At 51.3% G+C, this 18,245-nt stretch overlaps 1 protein-coding gene across 6 annotated transcripts in view; it reads left to right on the forward strand.

Moving 5' to 3' along the window:
• TSPAN11 (tetraspanin 11) overlaps positions 1-18,245 on the forward strand; it is a 64,035-nt gene that overhangs the window by 12,765 nt on the left and 33,025 nt on the right. For all 6 annotated transcript variants that reach the window (XM_007170220.2, XM_057557594.1, XM_057557596.1 and 3 more), the window contains exon 3: positions 14,317-14,411. In XM_007170220.2, coding sequence (XP_007170282.1) covers positions 14,317-14,411 — 95 coding nt within the window. The remainder of the gene's footprint in view (positions 1-14,316; positions 14,412-18,245) is intronic.

An 18,245-nucleotide genomic window follows, 5' to 3' on the forward strand; every position in this document is an offset into this window, starting at 1 on the left:
ACCAGAAAATTTACTTAAAAGGATGTCCTGCTAGAACACCAGCGCCCTCATTGTGCAGATAAAGACACTGAGGCACACAGAGGGTCAGTGACCTGCCCAAAGTGCTGGTGCATAGCAAGGGACACCCTGAATCAGATCCCCTGGGCCCTGCCCTCCCCCGTGTGCCGATGCCTCTGTAAACACCACACCGTGTCCATTAGCGGACATTCCTAGCATCACTCTCTTTGCGAATCACGGAAAGGGAGGACAGCCCTCGGCGCCTGTCCCTCGCCTGGGGTCCAGGACACATGCTTTCCCCAACCAAATCCCCCTCGTGCTGAGCGCCAGCCTTCCCTGGGGGTCACGGCCAAGCAGCCCCCCGCCCCTGCACAGGGCCTCACGCATGTGTCTCCAGGTGGGTGATGAAAAGAGCAGCTCTTTCTCGGTGGAAAGCGTAATCCATTCATTCAAGAAGGTCGGGGAAATTATAATATAGATCCATCTCTGAGTGTGGGAAAAATTATAGACTGTGTTCTTCACTATAATTAAGCTGGTTTTAGTGGGAGCAGTAAGTACATCTGACAGCAGTGCATTGTTCTCTTTAGAGGTACTTTTGAGACCCAGTGTATCAGAATTAAAACCCTGCGGTCTCCGTTCAGAGCGGCGGTGATTTTCCTTGGTGGGTTTAGGGTCTCACGTCTCACCGTCAGCCTCCGCTGCTCCCCTAGCCCGGTCCACCCGTGCAGACCGTGGTGGCTGCCGAAGGACTGGATGAGGACGTGAGGCTTCAGACCTTGGTGGTGAAGAGAAGGGGATCTGGCGATCATTTGATTCAGGGGAACGTGGGAGACCTGGGAGAGAGTGTGCATGGTGATTTGGTCTAGTTTGGGAATCGTACACCTGAGATTGCACCCTGGCTCTGTGTGTGTCCGATCAAGGAAGAATTTGCTGCCCCTAGAGGTGGACTTGGAGCGGAATTTTTTTTCTTCTTTTTCAGTGGGATGTCATACAGAGAAGACTGTGACCCCTAGAGATACAATTCAGTTAGAGGCAAGGCTGAATGGCTGTATCAGACACCTGACAGGACAGTGGCTTAAAGAGCAAAATGTGTTTTTCTCTCTTGGAACGGTCCAGGGTAGGCAGGCTGTCGTGCTCCACGCGGTCCTGCAGGGATCTAGGATCCTGCCGTCTTCTTTCTCGACCGCCCCCAGGTGCAGTGTGTGGTCCCCAGACCAGCAGAATCAGCATCCCCTGGAAGCAAATGACCAGGGTGGGGCCCCGGGGGTGGGCCCAGAAACCTGTGTGTGTCAGAGCCTTCCAGGGGATTCTAGTAGACTCTACAGTTAGAGAACCATTGCTCTGAGGGGCTGTCCTTGTCTGCCTGGTTGGAACTGGGTTTCAGGTACATCTGTGGCCCAGCTCTTGGGAGGGGGGAAGGTTGTGCCGATGGGCAGGGGCAATATTTTAAGGCTCAGGCTTGGAAGTAGCATTTCTACTCACGTTCCTTTGTCAAAAACTACTACACAGCCAGATACAGCCACTTAGACGGCTGGGAAATGTAGCCCCTGGTTAGGTGGCCATGTACCCAGCTCCGACTCCATTATAATGGAAGGAGGGGAGGACAGCTTTTGGTCAAACACTAGCTGTCTTGACTACCTGGTGAATCAAACTAAAGTAAGTTTCAATGTGCCTCTCCTCCTGTAGAAAAAGGGGAGGTTATCTACCTACAGGTCCCAGTTTAGTTTGTCTGTTTAAAAGGATCCATGGGGTGGGGAGTTGTCAGGTGTACCAGCCCCCATATGTCTTCCCATCCTCACTGCCCACCCTCACGGGGCTTGGGCAGCCCAACCCTGAGATACCCACCCCACCTGCCCACCCACTGCATATTGTGCTGCCCGGTTCCTGCTTGGCAACTTCCAGTAAAAGTCAGGATTTCACCCAGCTGGTCCCTTGAGAAGGAGGGCACCCAGGCTTGGCAGGGAAGGCTGGGTGGTAAGGATCCTGGTTTACTGGAAGGGAGAGAGAGAAGGCAGGTAAGCAGCTTGTTTAGTGAGCAGCCGTGCACACCTGCACAGACCGTGCACACCTGCTCAGTCCCAGGGCAGCCGTTCATGGGGACTCTGATGTGTGCAGCTCCCCTGGAAGCTGGGTGAGGCCCTGTCCATGTCTCACCCCCACACCCCACCCTGCTCTGAGTCCCAACAGCCTGGGCTCTGCGGACTTCCTGCTGCCACTTCTCCTGGCCTTACAGATCCTGAGCTCGCCCTGAATGGGCCACCTCTGAACCTCCATCCTTGCTATGCAAGGCTTCTCGGGAGGTGTGTCCATGCCCCGAGGACCAAACTTGGACAGGGAAGTCAACTCGGGATGGAGGTGACTTCTCTCCTCCCCTCAGAGCCTACGGAAAGCTCAGACCTGAGGGGCTTTGACCTTGACTTCCCTGACGCCAGGACCTGATTTTTCGGTGTGCCAGGGGAGCCTCAGCCTCCTTGTTTATAAAATAGCGGTGATAGCGCCGGCTTCGCTGAGCCGTTGAGACAGTTAAAGACCTGGCCCCAGTGAGGGGCCCACCGCTATTCACTGGCCGAAGTTACAAGGGGCTTGGGTGTTTGGACTGCCGGCCAGAATCTGGGCGAGGCGCTGGGGCTGGAGATGGCTTCTCTGTGCTCTCAAACATCTTGTCTCCATGAGTAGGAAAGCATACGTTTCTGGTGCAGAGCAGAGTGACCTGCCTCCCTCGGATTTGGCGTTTGTTTATTTAATGAGCTGCTTTCAGACCCAGCGCGTGCACACGCCACCGCGATGCTGAGCGTTCTGCAGGAGGAGGGGGAGGAAGCCAGTGTGGTTTTCGGCCCTGAGATCCGAACTGGGGCGGCCCTTAGGGGGCTGTGGGCTTTCCCAGCCTCAGCTGGAGAGCCATCCCTAAGGGCTGGAGCCAGCACAGGGAAAAGAGGGCACATGGGGGTCGGAGAAGGGGCTGATGCTCGTTCATTTTTCAAAGCCTGTGGTTTCTTCTGAGGTCGGACTTCTCTAGGGAGCACCTGTACGTCCAGGTGTTTGCCCCCAGTGGAACCGTCCTGGTCCCATTTGTGCCTCATTTGTATTATTTTCAGAAGGGTTTTTCTACTTTGATGTACCATGGACATAGGTCTGTGTTTCTCACCTGGGGCTGGCATTGAAAGATGAGGGGAAGAAGAGGGTGGCGTGGAGAGGACAGAGAAGGTCCGTGGGTGGCTTGGGCAGGACGTTCCAGGAGGCCTGTTGGGAGGTGCTGAGCCTGTGCTGAGCCATCCACGCGAAACGTCCTCCACACTCGCATGCGTCGGGCCGTAGAAAGGATGGTGTAAGTTTTGCCTCTCTCCTTTTCATCACCTTTGACCCAGGTGTCCTGGGGAACTTGTGAGAAATATTTCTATAACTCTTAGAGCGTGCAGGGGCTTTCACATGGCTCTTTGGTGCATATGTTCATCCATTCATTCATTCCTTCCCTATCCCGTGACACCCTCGGGTCAGGTGCCGAGGGGCACACTCAGGATACGGGCTGAGCTCAGATCTTAGCAAATGCTGTGGTTAAGGGAAGCACCTTACGCTTCTCAGTAGGGTTGGTGACCCTGGGTGTCAGAGCATGTGGGTTGGAGAAACCTATAGTGTGTGGAGGGGATGGGGGCAGAAAGAGTCAGGTGCTCGAGAAATAATTGAATATTGTTGACACCCGATTTAAGGTAGTGGTGAAGAGCCAGGACTGAATGAACATCCAAACCGGGATATTTTTTTAAGTGAAAAGGGCACTGCAAATAATCATGCCAAGACAAAAGGTGTGAACCGGGACTGTCCAGAGAAACTGGCATTGGGTGGGCAAAGTGGAACATATGGTCCCCCCGAGAAGAGGCCACTTTGAAGCCAGTCTGCATGACTCTGAATCCCACCCCCTCCTTACTGACAGCCTGGCCAGGGCAGGCTCTATAACCTTTGTCTCCCTTTCCTCATCTGTCACGTGGGGTGATGCTCACGTCTGCTCATGGGGTTACTAGGAGAATTAAAAGAGGGGACCCTTCCAAAGGGCTTAGGACCATACCTGACACGTGGTACATGATCAATAAGTATTGGCCCTTGTTATTTGTAGGCACACGATCATACACATGCAGCCTCAGGTGATGCAGAAATTACGTGCCAGCAGTAAGTCCTGCGATGGAGTTGCAACTTTACCCATCTCAGTAAGGGAGATAGAGTCATTGCAGTTTTATAGACGAGAAAAACCGAGGCCCAAAGTCACAGAGCAACTTAGAAAACAGAAATGGGACAAGAACCCAGGTCTCTGGATGCCAAGCCCGGTCCTCCTTAAATCCTGCATAGGGGCTGAGGGGTTATGAGAAGGGAGGGAATGGGTAGGGCGACATCCTTCACTCTCTGGGCTTAATGACCTCATTAGCCCCGCTTTGATGGCAGAGACCCAGCTATGCTGTCCCATGGAGCCCCACCCACAGGCCCCCCAGGCAGCAGCCCTCCCCTGGAGCCCCTCCCCCCCCCACAGAGGATGCTTCTTTCACAGCATCTTGCCGTGTTGAGAACTGAGATGAGGTGCTTAATGTTCACCAAAACCCTTGCCTTTTTTCCCCTTCTTTTTTTTTCAGTAGGAATATATGTTTTAATGACATAATTAACAAAACTGGAGAGTATACAGTCTTTTCAATGCATATGGAACATTCACTGAAAGAAACGATTTTCTGGCAAGTCTCAACAAATTTCAAAGGACTGAAATTATACAGAGCATATTCTCCAGCCACAGTAGAATAAGCCAGAAAGCAACAAGAAAAACACAACTAAAACATTCTCCAAATGTTTGAAAAATCAAGCAACATACATATAATCTTGGATCAAAAAAGAAACTGCAGTGAGGATTAGAAAATACTTTGAAATGAATAGTGAAAATATGACAAATTAAAATGTGCAGAGAGCAGCCAAAGCAGTACTCAGGGCGAAACACATAGCCTTAAAATGCATGTATTCACTTTGAAAAAGATCATCAAGCTATACACTTAAGATCTCTGCACTTTACTATATATTTCTTAAACTTCAATATTAAAAATTTAGAAAAATAGGAAATCATCCGATTTAACAAATTCACACTAAAATACAACAAATGAGTGATAACATTCAACTATGTCTACCTTTTAAGAAAAAGGTATAGAAAAAAATGATTTTTGCCACACTTTCAAGTGAAATGCCAGTACAAACTGGAAAATTTCAGATGACCAATGTAGGAGAGTTTAAAAGACTTTCAAATGAAACTTAGACCAACCCATCTAGCAGAAGGTTATACAAAAAGTGCATTTTAGAGACACATTTGGGTGAAACAGAACTTAGAAAGGGAGGTATTGATGAATGATAAAAAGAAAGAGAAGACTAGGAAAAATAATGTCCACATATATATTTTACAGTTTTATACTTAAACATGGTAAATAGACACCTACATGGTGTCAACTGCACTATTTCTAGGATAACCCTTGGTAGAGGTCCCCTTCAGCTCTCAGTTGCCTTCTGATGTATAATCTCTAATTGATTTCCCTGTAATTCTATAGAGAGTGTAATTCTTTATCATTCTTACCTTGCCTTCTTCCACGACTGGTTAGTTGATAGGTTCTCATGATTTTGAGGCTTATCTCAAGATTAGCCTTAGTTAAATATTATTAATATTTGTATCCGCCCTTCTTTTAAAATGACTGTCCTGTCTGAACCAATCTACTTTGTTAAAGTAGGGTCTTGATCTTCTGCAGTTGAATTCTTCCTGGTCACCTGGGGACAAGGTCTCCTGTCATGGCCATCTAAGTGGAGACCACTAGTAGGCAAGTGGGCTTAGATACAGAGGCCTTGAGACTGTATCCCCAACGATCGGATACATGGCCTCTGGCTGATGTATTCTATAGAGTTACCCACACCTTGTTCGTCATTCAAGGACCTCTTGGGGGTTGGTTGTAATAATGCCTTTACCCTGGCATGGCACTGAGGCTGTAAAAACCAATCCACACAGTTCTTGCAAATTCTTCAGCCCATTTGATCCTCACAACCAACCTGCAAGGGAGGCAAAGTTGGACCAGCATCAGCTCCATTTCACAAAGGAGGAAGCTGAGGCCCAGAGGTCCTGTGACTTGCCCAGGGTCATGCTGCTGTAGGTGACAGCTGGTATTCACACCAGGATCTTCTGACCCACTGACTAGAACTGTTTTTGTTTGTTCGCTCATTCTTGCCATAAGCACTGGGGAAGCCCTCATTTCATGGGTCAGACTGAGATTTTTTTTAAAAGGACCCAGGAAAAACAGCAAAGGGTGATACTCGCCTACAGGCAGAACCTCCAAAGGCTCTGTGTATGTATAAATGTAGAGAGTCAGAAGGCAGCGAAACCACCTGCCTCAGGTTCTGAGCACAGCCCTGACTAATTCACTGAATGCACGTTGGCACCTGCAAATGAAGCAAAAAATGGTCCCGTACTTAGGAAAACATGTGTCTCTGGGGATAAAGACTAAGTTCTTGGTGCTGGGGTTTTAATTCAAGTTTCACCTCCAGCACCATCCACATGACACTATAGTTAGCAGTTGAACCTAAGCTTGGTCCAAAAGAGTTACCTGCATCCCTTACCTGCACACAATAAATACGATGATGTAAAAGAGCAAGCCAGTGGTCACCCAGAGCCCCCAGACCAGCCCCTGTCTCCCTGTAGTGCTAGCAGCTGACCTTGGCCTCGAGGTCAAGGAGATGGAGGACCAGGGAGAAAGGCATGGTCCCCCCAGAGGGCCCCCAAGCATTTGGTGTCTTGGTGGTGACGGCTGCCATGGCACTTCTGACCCAGGATCCTGCCAGGGTCAGAGAACACTGGCCCCGCCGCCTCCTGCAGCCCCTGGCTGGGGTCTCTGCCCAGAGAAGACCCCCTCATTCAGCTTCAACCAGAGGCCACCGAGCCGGAAGCAGTTACAAGAGGCCAAAACTAGAACTGCCCAGAGACAAGTGAATATATGCTCCCACTCTCACATCTCTCTCCACTTTCTAGTTCTGTGCCTCGGTTTCCTCTCCTGTAAAAGGGGTAATAATCTTCCCGTGGGATCGTTTTCAGTATTAAATCAATTAATGCACATACAGCACTTAGTTCAGTGCCTACCACCTAGTTAGCGTTTAGCAAATGTTGATATGATGATGATGACATCAGCCAATCAAAATCCTGTTGGTGGTCATGGAGACAGGAGGCCAGTTCCCTGTCCTGCCTCTAATCTGCAGTGTGACTTTGGCCCCAGTGTGTCACCCCGACCCCACCCCCAGAGCCCGGCTTCCTCGGTTCTCAAAGGGGCCGAGCCAGGCATGCTTCCCCTTCAGCTGTCCCATTCAGAGGCCCGAGGAAGCCTCACTTCTCTGACCCCTGCAGAGGGACTCTCCACCCACCAGGAATAGGGTCTCAGGCACGTGGAAATTAAACAGAGGGGCAAGAGGGCAAAGAAGGGCCACACATGCGGGGATTGCAACCAGGGTTCATTTGAAGCCTAAATTCAGTTACACGTTAAACCACTTAGGCTGTTTTTCCTTTCCACCTCTTTGACCGTCACACAGGCCTGGCCTCTTGTTGACCAAGAACCCAGAGGAGGAAAGTGGCACTTATTTAACTGAGGGGGAGGGTGGAGCTGGTTTTTCCACAGCAAATATACTGGCTTTGTTTTTATTTTAGAAACACCAAGCTCCCCCCTCCACCCCCGAGTATAGGGCAGTCCTCCCTTAGGGAATGAAGAGGCAGGGCACCCGCAACCTGAGCTTGTGCTAACGGGAGCAGGCAGAGAATAAGAGGTTGGTGAGAGCCCAGGAGTAGAGAGCGTGTGGGGAGGGAAAAGCCACACCGAGTGCGGCCAACAGGATTGACCCCTGGCCTGACTTTCTAGACTTTTCTGCAGCCGCAGTGTCCAGCCTCTGCTCGTGCTGTCCCCTCTGGCTGAGCAGCCTCCCCACGCAGAAACCCTGCCTGTCCTCAAGGACCAGGTTTAATGCCCCCCACTCCGCCCCCGTCGCAATCTGGCAGGGTCCATGTGCCACTTCCTCTGGGCCACTGGCAGGGTCCGGAGGTTACGCGTGTGCCTGCCCACCACCCCCATGGCTGCTGTCCGCTCCTTAAGGGCGAACTCCAGGGGTTCTAAGTACAGCTCCTGGCACACCGTGGGGACTCGACGCGTGTCTGTTGAATGAGCGAAGGATGCAGCTGGCCCAGGGGCCGGCAGAGCCTCGCATCTATACGCTGAGGTCCCAGGCACCCGCCTGCCCTCTGCTGCCCTCAGCCAGCGCCCAGCGTGGTCCCCTCTGCTCTGGTCTCTCCCTCTGGCTGAGCCCTGCCCTGCCCACCGGGACTTCGGCACATCCGGCCAGCCAACGGGGTTCTGCCTACGTGTCCCTCGTCTTCTCTGCACTTTGAGACTCATTCTCTCTGGGGCGGAGTGGGGTGGCGACAAGCCGTAGAAGAGACAGTGACCCCCAGGTCTCAGGGCCCATAATTTTACATATCCGGCCTGACGCGGTCCCCAGATCCATCGCTTCACCATCAAGGCATTTGAGGCAGCCTTTCTGAGATGTCCTACAGCACAGGCCCCCAGGCCTGCTGGCTCTCCCTGAATCCCAGCTTTGTTCTGCAGTCAGAGCCTTGGCCTGGAGACCCGGCGCCCTGAGGCTGTCCGGGAAATCTGTGTCCTAAATGTGGACTTTGTGTGAGAGGATGCACCCACCCTGGGGCTCCGCCCCACCCGCTCAGTTACGTCTGTTCAGATGCAAAGGGTAATTACACTGTGCAGGCCATGGACTTGGAGAACTGAAAGGGGCTTCGGAGAACAGTGACTCGGAGTGTGGTCCCCAGACCAGTGGCAGCATCTGGGAGTCGGGTGACCACCCCCCTACTTCACCCAGGGTGGTCCCGGTTCAGCCCTGAAAGTCCAGCATTCCGAGAAATCCCTCAGTCCTGGGCAAATCGGATAGCTGGTTATCCTGCCCGGGAGTCTGTTCTCCAGGGTCCCACCCCAGTCCTAATGGATCGGACACGCTGGGCTGAGCTGCCCGTGCCAACCAGCCCTCCAGATTCTGATGCTCCTGAGAACGGCTGCCCCGCCCCACGGATGGGAAAGCAGATACCCAGGGGAGGGGAGCTGCTTGCCCGAGCCCAGGAGACAGTGAAGGGACAGAGCCAGGAAGTGTCCAAAGTCAATCAGCCTGTTCGCAGCAAAAAAAGGTACTAATAAGGACCAAACAAACTGCTGCGGTCAGTGGGCAGTGGGGTCCGGCACGGAAGGTGGGATGGCCGCCTCCAGGTAGGGTGGGATCCTGCTGAGCCCAAAGCACCTGGGGAAGCAACAAGGGGCCGAGGTTCCAGATTCAGGGGCGGGCCCGGGGAGGGGCGGGGGGGCAGCAGGCCAGTTACAAGGCCAAAGAAGAGACGTCCTTGGCTGAAATGGGGCTCATGACACTCCTCAGAGCTCGGGGAAAATGGTCCTGGAGGATGATCTGAAGCCCTGGTTCCTCCGGTCCCTTGGTGGGGGAGATGTGGTGGTGGGGGGGAGATAAGGCCAGTCAGGCAGCTTGGGTTTGCTTTCCCCTCTCCAGGGGCTGCTGTGGCCATTCCCTCCCTCCTACCGCCACCCCCTCCGCCCCTCCCCTGATGAGATGCTCGTAATCACAGGGAAGGGCTGAGGAAAACTGGGGTGAAAGAAGGGCCAGGGGAGGAGAATACATTAGGACGGCTGCCTGCCAGGCCCCATCTGGAACCACTTGGGAGAAACGGGCTCTTCTCCCCCCGCCTTCAGCCCGTCCACCCATCCCCAGTCACTAGGCAGGAGGGTTTAGTGGTGGCTGGGAATCTTTCCCAGTGAAATGAGCATGCAAATCTCCCTTCTTTACAATGCAAAGACACTTCTCAACTTCAGCTAGGCCTTCTAGCTGCTTCCCTCGCCTTCTCATTTGAAAATATCTACCTTGGGTCTCCAGGCCCTCTCCCCACCCTGACTCCTGGATTCCTGACCCGAGTCATCCTCCGCTGATGCTGCTCTGGGAAAGGTGAGCCCTGCCGCGTTCTGTGATTGGCTGTCTCGGCAGCACGTGGTGCTGTGGCCGACCCCGCACTCGCCTGTTCTCCTCCGGCCCGCTCCCATGCACGTCAGTCTCCCCAAGGCTGATGAGGTCTTTCCCGCTTCTCCTCCTAGCTGTACACATGGCCTGCCTGTCCATGTCTGTCCCCTGCTCTCCATCCCGCTGCCCGGGCCTGGTTCAGACCCCACTGTCTCTTTCTTGGACATCTGCACCAACTGTACCAACTGCTTAACTGGTCCCCAAGCACCCAGTTGGCCCCAGCCCTGTTCTGCCCCTGCCAGGGAACTCTTTCTGAAATGCAGGTCTCATCAAGGGACTGCCTCGCTGCGTGCTCTTCTGTGGTCCTCATCACTTTAGGACATGAGTCCAAGTTCTGGGGCTTAGCTGCTCGTGATCTGACCCCTCCCTACCTGTACACTTCTCACCCCTCCATTTTAAAACCAGCATCAGTTGGCCCCAAAGTGGAGACAGACTATCTACTTAGAATTCCTCTTCCTAATTATTTTCATCTTTAAAAAAAAAAGCAAAATTAAGCTTTGATGATGTTTACCATATAGATCTATAATAGTACATGAATAAAATTTATAAATAAACATACATATTTATGGGGTGTGCTCAAAACATTTTAGTGATGGAGTGTACAGTTAAAAGAGCTTGGTGGCCACTGCCCAACATCACCACCCGTCTTACTGCCCCATCCTCAGTGCCCCTGCTCGCGTGCTCTGGCAAACCTTTGTACCCACCACTCCATCTACCACGTCAGGGTGAAGTTAGCTATGGGTAATAGAATATTCAACCATGTACCTTAAAGAAGCTACAAGTTTTTTTGTTCTCTCATATAAACTAAGCCTGGAGGTGAGCAACCCATGGATGGTGCGGCAACTCCAAAATCATCTGAGATCCAGGCTCTTTGAACTCATTGCTCTATACTTTTCATATCATGCTTTCCAGCTCATGCCTCAAAATGGCTGCTCGAGCTCTAGCCATTACATCAGCATTCCAACCAACTAGAAGAAGAAAGGGGTGCAGAGAGACATGCCTCTCCTCACTTTAAGGATATTTCTGATTATTAGAGATAAAGAATGACATTTACTAATGATAAAGAGATCCACCAGGATGATATCACAACTCCAAATCTATATGTACTACCTAAAATAGCTGCAAAATACATGCAGCAAAAATGAACAGAGTTAACCAACAGTATAGCACAGGGAACTGTACTCCATATCTTGTAATAGCCTGTAATGGAAAAGAATCTGAAAAAGAATATATAACTGAATCACTTAGCTGTACACCTGAAACTAACACAACATTGTAAATCAACTGTATTTCAATAAAAATTTTTTAAAAGAAAAAAATGAACAGAGTTAAAGGATGGATATACAAATTCATGGTCCTAGTGGGAGTCTGATATACTTTTTTTTCAATATAGACAGTAGAACAAGCAGACATGAAATCAGCGAGGATGTCACTGTGAAAAGTGCAGTTACCAAATTTAACCTGATTGACGCCCATAGAACTCTGCCCCCTACAGTGACAGGATTCACCTTCTCAAACGCACACGAAACATACACCCAAAGATGATACCTTAAGTTGCATACACTGCTTCTGCTTCCGTGCCTTTTGCGAGCAGTTAATCCTGGCTGTACCCAGTAGGAAGAGAGGCTGGGAAGTGTCGTCTGCTCCAGGGGGCCAAGTACCCAACTAAAATGGGGGATTCCTGTCCTAATCTAGAGGGGAGAACAGGTATTAAGGAAGTCAGCAACCTCGGTCCTCCTTGCTCCCTTCCCTGGCAGCTCTGGTCCTGAGAGCACTGCATGCTGGGTAAGAGCTTGGGCTGAGTCAGAAGCTCCTCGTTCTGTTCGGGCTTTGCCACTTACTTGCTCTGTGACTTGGGCAGCTTATTTAACCTGTCGGAGCTTCAGTTTCCTTATCTTGCAAAAGGAATGGGAATAACCCTACTTCATAGGGCTGTTGGGAAGCTGGAACAAGATCACCCGTGTAAAGCACTTAATCCTGGGCTTGGCACGTAATAAGTGCTCAGTAAGTGTTAGCTGCACAGAGAAATTAAGTAACTTGCCCAAGGTCACACAGCTGGGAAATGACAAGGCTAGGTTTCACATCCAGGCATCTGGCTCCAAGCTGGTTCTGACACTTCTTTGGGGGCTTCTGCCAGCCCTAGCATAGGGCCCCACGTATGGTAGGGTCCTATGTAAGGAGCACAGAACAGGGGGTTAGGAAACCATTAGCCATGTGACTTGAGAGAGGTCATTTGAAAATGAGTCTTAACTGAGACATGTATTAATTTTCTCATTCCTTCTGCAGAAGGTTGGATTAAGTGAGTCCAGAGGCTTTTGCTGACCCTGACATTCCACAGCACCGGGGGCTTCTGTCTTCTCTACCCCTCAGGGCTGAAACTTTACCATTAGAAATGTGTTTCTTTTGTTAAATCCTGTCATCTGCCTGAACTCTTTTAAAAATAGTTTCCTTTAGAGGGTCCTGACCCGCTGGTTTGCAGGTCTAGAGAAGGTTCTGGTGCATGAGTACAGTGGGCTCCAGCTGGGAGGGGAGGACCAGGCAAAGGGAGAAGAGAATGCAGACAGGAGGGGCTGGGCCCCAAACAAACGGTCAGCTTACCAATGGCCCTGGTGGCCCAGAGGGTCCCTCGTCAGGACCTTGTGCACAATGACCGTGTAATAGCTCCCGGGCCAGTCGCCTGGCCGACCCCATCTAGCACCGCTTTTTACACTTTTTTTTATAGGGCTTCCTTTTTTCTCCTTCTGTATTTTTTCCACCACCCTACCTCTCAGACTAAATCGGAGAAAAATGGGTTTTGTCTTTTTTTACCAAGAAGACAAAGTCTTAAATTACCTTCTTCAAGGTCTGCAAATAGAAATCCCAAATAAGACAGCCACCTCTTCTTTTCTGTCTTCCTCTCGCCCTGTCTCAGGAGCCCACGAGCTTGAAATAAAACTCAGCACGGTGGCCGCAGGGGAGGTAATCTGGGCCCGGCCCGCACCAGCCGCGGAGGGGGGCAGGGCGGTGGCGGGAGGGCCCGAGCAGACACTGGTGGGAATGGAGGAGAGGGAGATGGAGGTGGGCAGAACCAAGGCCTGCTTGCTCTGGGTCTGGAATAAAAGAGGGCCCCCTAAAGGGGACGGTTCCTCAAGGAGCAGCTACGCTCTGAGTGTCAGAGCGTGTGTGTGGGGGAGCCCAGGGAATGAGAAGCCCGAGGAGAGACCTCGGAGGCTGCTTTGGGATTTAGATGCAAACAGGATCACTGGGCACGTGAACCCCCATCTTCTCATCCCACTGACGCCACGGTTCCCAGAGAGCCCACCAGCGGGCATCGGGACAAGGGAAAGGAGCCTGGTTCTGGGGCAAAGACTAGGAATTTTAGGGCTGGTGCTCTGGGTTCTAACCCCTGCCTCATGTAATAATAATAGCCAACCGTATAGAGCACTTACTCCGTGCCAGGGATGGTGGTCAACACCTCACATAGATCATCCCATTTCATCTGCAAGACAACCCTGCCACGTGGGCATCATTATTCTCTCCAGTACAGATGAGGACACAGAGGACGAGAGGTTACGTAACTACCCACATTCTCACATACCTTGTGACAGATCAGGGTTTAAACCCAGGGAGCCAGACTCCAGATCTTGTCATTCCTACTGCCAAACCACTCGGTCTACCGACCTGCTTCCTCCTTTGGAAAGTCGAGGTGCTGGGGACAGGCGGGGTGGCCTGGGGATCGTCGAGGTCCTTTCCAGCACAGATGCTCTGAGTTGGGGCTCATGCCTCACCTGCGCATGCAGAGGTCCTGTTCAAATGATACAGGATTCCACAAGGCAGGCACGCCGAGTCTGTGTGTGTGTGTGTGTGTGTGTGTGTGTGTGTGTGCAGGACAGGTGAACTTGTGTCCTGCCACCCTGCTAAGACGGGGGAGAATAAGAACACAATAGCACAGTGCAAAGTCTGTAGGAAGACTTGCAGGTTAGTCCTGCATCAGAAGGGCCAAACCAAGATCCACAGGGCTAGAAAATTCTGTGTGGTTCACCTCCATTGTGTGTCCAATGACCTTGGCGTTTCCCTGCTCTTTGCTTGGGGCTGCACACCCCCAGTCTGAGAGTCCCTGGCCAGACAGGCTAGGACGCCCTTTGAAGGGAACCTCGCCTGGCTCTGGGTGGGCGAGGCCGTCTCCATGGACCCCTGGCCACACGTGTGTCTTCTTTGCAGGCCCAGCAACCATGGCCCATTACAAGGTCGAGCAGGACGACTGGCTGACCGTCTACTTGAAGTATTTACTCGCCGTCTTTAACTTCTTCTTCTGGGTAAGTGAACCCGGCACGCGCCACCCGCTTCTCCAGCACCGCGTGAGTCAAGCCGTCTTTGCTTTTTGTGAGTCATTGCTCTGGAGCTGATTTTTTCCAAATCAAAGACCACCCGTGGGCAAACTCTGCCTACTTGAAAGCAAATTCAAGTGTACATTTGCTACTGAGGGGGAACAGAAGACCCGGCTTGCAGGCTGGCGTGGAGTCCGTACCGCCCAGCATCCGGGCATCGCAATGAGCTTGCGTCCCGGCCTCGGTCTGCGAGGTCTGGCTCTTCCTCCCCCGCTAACTGGCGGCTCCAGTGACTGGTGGGAAATGTGACGGCCTCAAATAACTGCTTGTTTTCCTCCGAAGCCCATTTGCCTTTCATGATTCACATTCTCCAGGCCCGAGGCAGAGAAACATAAGTCCTGGGGGGCCCAGGGCTGCCTCTGTGCATCGGGAATGGTCTCTGTAGCGACTCCCCCCCGGGGAAACCACCCGGGCTAGGTCATCCAGGAAGAAAGGAGTCTGTCCACTTGAGGCAATTATCCAGATAATTGGTAGCAGAATACCATCAGGTCCCGAAAGAGCCAGACACTGGAATGAGTCTGGAGAGGCAGAAGAGGGCTAACGGTGCAGGCTCTGCTGTCAGCAGACAGGCTCTGCTGTAGGCAACTCACCTACGCTGGCTGAGCCTGTGTCTCCAGTTAAACGAAAGCTATTTGGCAATGACCAACCGCTTTTTTGCCTAATATAACTTCCTTGTTCCCATCCCTTCTGCCTAGAAAAGTCTTTCGTTTTGTATGGCTCTCAGAGTTCCTTCGCATCTGCTAGATGGGATGCTGCCTGATTCAAGTCGAGTTTTGTTCAGATCAACTTAACATTTTTAATGTGCCTCAGTTTATCTTTTATTTTAAAATTTTATTTATTTATTTATTTATTTATGGCTGCGTTGGGTCTTCGTTGCTGCGCGCGGGCTTTCTCTAGTTGCAGCGAGTGGGGGCTACTCTTTGTTGCGGTGCGCGGGCTTCTCATCCTGGTGGCTTCTCTTGTTGTGGAGCATGGGCTGTTGGTGCGCGGGCTCAGTAGTTGTGGCTCGCGGGCTCTAGAGCGCAGGCTCAGTAATTGTGGCACACGGGCTTAGTTGCTCTGCGGCATGTGGGATCTTCCCGGACCAGGGCTCGAACCCGTATCCCCTGAATTGGCAGGTGGATTCTTAACCACTGCGACACCAGGGAGGTCCCTCAGTTTATCTGTTAATAGTGTATTTCACAGATGCCCTGAAATGGTGTATGTGAAGTGCTTAATTCTGTCTCTGCACACAGAAGGCATTCAATAAATGCAGTATTTTGGATATATTAGATGTAGAAGGCCCGAAAATGCCACCAGATCAACCTGCTGGTAAGGCAGGGCTGAGTTTCCTTGTTGCCATGGCAAAGGATGCACTCCCAGAAGCCTCTCAGAAAGGCGGAGGCAAAGATGGGCTATGTTTGCCTTTTCAGAGTCTTCCAGTAAGATTAATGAAATTGCTTAATACTGGGAAGGATCATGGTGTAGTAGTTAAGGATTGGTACACACAGCAAGGCAAGGGTTTAGAAGAGTCTTGGAGAGGAGACATACAATGCTATCTATTCAGAAGTTAAACAATCTGATGTTTGCTTAAATGCTTTTTGCAAAGTTCCTAAAACGAACAATGAACTTGTTTTATTTGCAACTTTTCTCTTCCTGGGCAAGTGTTTCCTGGAATAGGGAAGTTGTGTAGATGAAGACAGTGGAATAATAAAACCACAGTGATATGATCAGGTCATTGTGTGGGCGTAGATAGTTTCGATTCTCAGAGAGAAATCCAGCGGGGTGTTCAAGATTCTCGCTGAGCGAGGATTTTTTAAAAATACAGTAAGTCCCCTACATACAAACGAGTTCCATTCCGAGAGCGCATTCATAAGTCCAGTTTGTTCATAAGTCCAACAGAGTTAGCCTAGGTACCCAACACAATCGGCTATATAGTACTGAACTGTTATAGGTTTATAACACTTTTCACACAAATAATACATAAAAACAAACACACAAAAATAAAGAAAACATTTTTAATCTTACGGTACAGTACCTTGGAAAGTACAGTAGTACAGTACAACAGCTGGCACACAGGGGCTGGCATCGAGTGAACAGGCAGGAAGAGTTACTGACTGGAGGAGGGAGAGGAGGTGGGAGGTGGTAGAGCTGAAGGATCGTCAGCAATAGGAGACAGAGGGCAAGCTGCAATTTCACTCACGCATGACGTTGATGGTACAGGTTCTGGTTCCTTGCTGGAACCAGATGCACGTTTGCATCTTTGAAAGCTTGCACCTTGAAGGTTTGTACGTAGGGGACTTACTGTAATAAGTGTGCTTTTCCCGCTCATAAAGTTTTATGTATCCACTAATAATCGATAAAATACTAAAAAATATAAGTAAGAAAAAAAAATGGCCCATATCTCAGGGTATTAGGCTCCTAGGGTGCTGTAACAAAGGAGCATAAATTGAGTTGCTTAAGACAACAGAAATTTATGGTCTCACAGCTCTGGAGGCCAAAATCAAGTCCGAAACAAGTGTCAGCAGGGCCGTGCTCCCTCTGAGACTCTAGGTAGGACCTTCCTTGCCTCTTGCAAGTGCCTGGTGGTGGCGGGCATCGTGGAGTCCTTGGCTTTCGACTGCGTCTTTCCAGTCTCTGCCTCTGTCATCACATGCTGTCCTTCCTGTGTGTCTCTATCCTTACACAGCATTTTTTTCTTCTTGTAAGGACCCACTCATATATAGGATTAGGGCCCATCCTAATGAGTTTACCCTAATTAATTACATCTGCAAAGATCTTATTTCCAAATAAGGTCACATTCACAGGTACTGGGGTTAGGACTTTAACAAATCTTCTTGGGGACACAATTCAACCCATAATACTGTCTACCCAGAAATGACCACTGTGGACATTCCTTCTAGACTTTGCCCTGATCAGGACAACAGATGGTGGTGACCTGCATTGCGGGGGTGACAGCGAGCATTGAAATACCTGGGGAGAGTCAAGGGATTTAGGAAGCAAAATTGACAAGATTTGGTCATTAATCAGATGCGGTCGAGAGGGCAGAGGTGTCTGGAATATGTAAGTCCATCCCCGCAACGGGATCCCAGGAAGGCAAGCAGCGTGGGGTCAGGTGGCGAGGTCAGACGTCGGCGTGGTGCGTTTGAGTTGCCAGGAGACCATCTGAGCAGAGATGCCCGGTGAGAGAAGTCAGCTCAGGGGTCTGGGTCTCATATGGGCATCGTCTCCACCCCCATGGTGGCTGCAGCCACGGGATTGGGTGAGAACCCCAGGGAGAGCATGGGGGTTGAGAAGTCAGGCAAGAGAGAGACGTGGGAGTCCCAGATATCAGGGGTGCGTCCAGGGTCCACAGTGTCCCCGTTTGCCCTGTCTAAACCAGGAGAGACTGGCGCGCTGGACCGAGTGGTCACCCGGGGGTGGGGTGGGGAGAGCAGCCAGAGCCGAGGGGGGGGGAACCAGGAAGACAGTGTCCCAGAAGTAGGAGATGGGGGAGTCGAGCGTGTTAAAGGGAGAGGACACGCCACGCATCTTAAGGCCTGGCAGTGGCCGCACAGAGGTCAGTGGATGCCATGGTGGGAGTGCTCTCAGGAGAGTAGTGGGCAGGGGGGTCGAGGGAGAGGGTGCTCAGTGTAGACAACACCCGCTGGGCACCCAGAGCAGAGGAGGCTTATCGTGAGTTGCTCAGCCCAAGGCCCTGACCGTGCACGGGGGCCTGGGAGGGGGAGCGGGCAGCAGGCGTGGTGACCACCCGTGTGGTCCCTTCCACCTGAGCGGACCTGG

The sequence above is a fragment of the Balaenoptera acutorostrata genome, chromosome 11 (genome assembly GCF_949987535.1).
Source record: "Balaenoptera acutorostrata chromosome 11, mBalAcu1.1, whole genome shotgun sequence".
NCBI lineage: Eukaryota > Metazoa > Chordata > Mammalia > Artiodactyla > Balaenopteridae > Balaenoptera > Balaenoptera acutorostrata.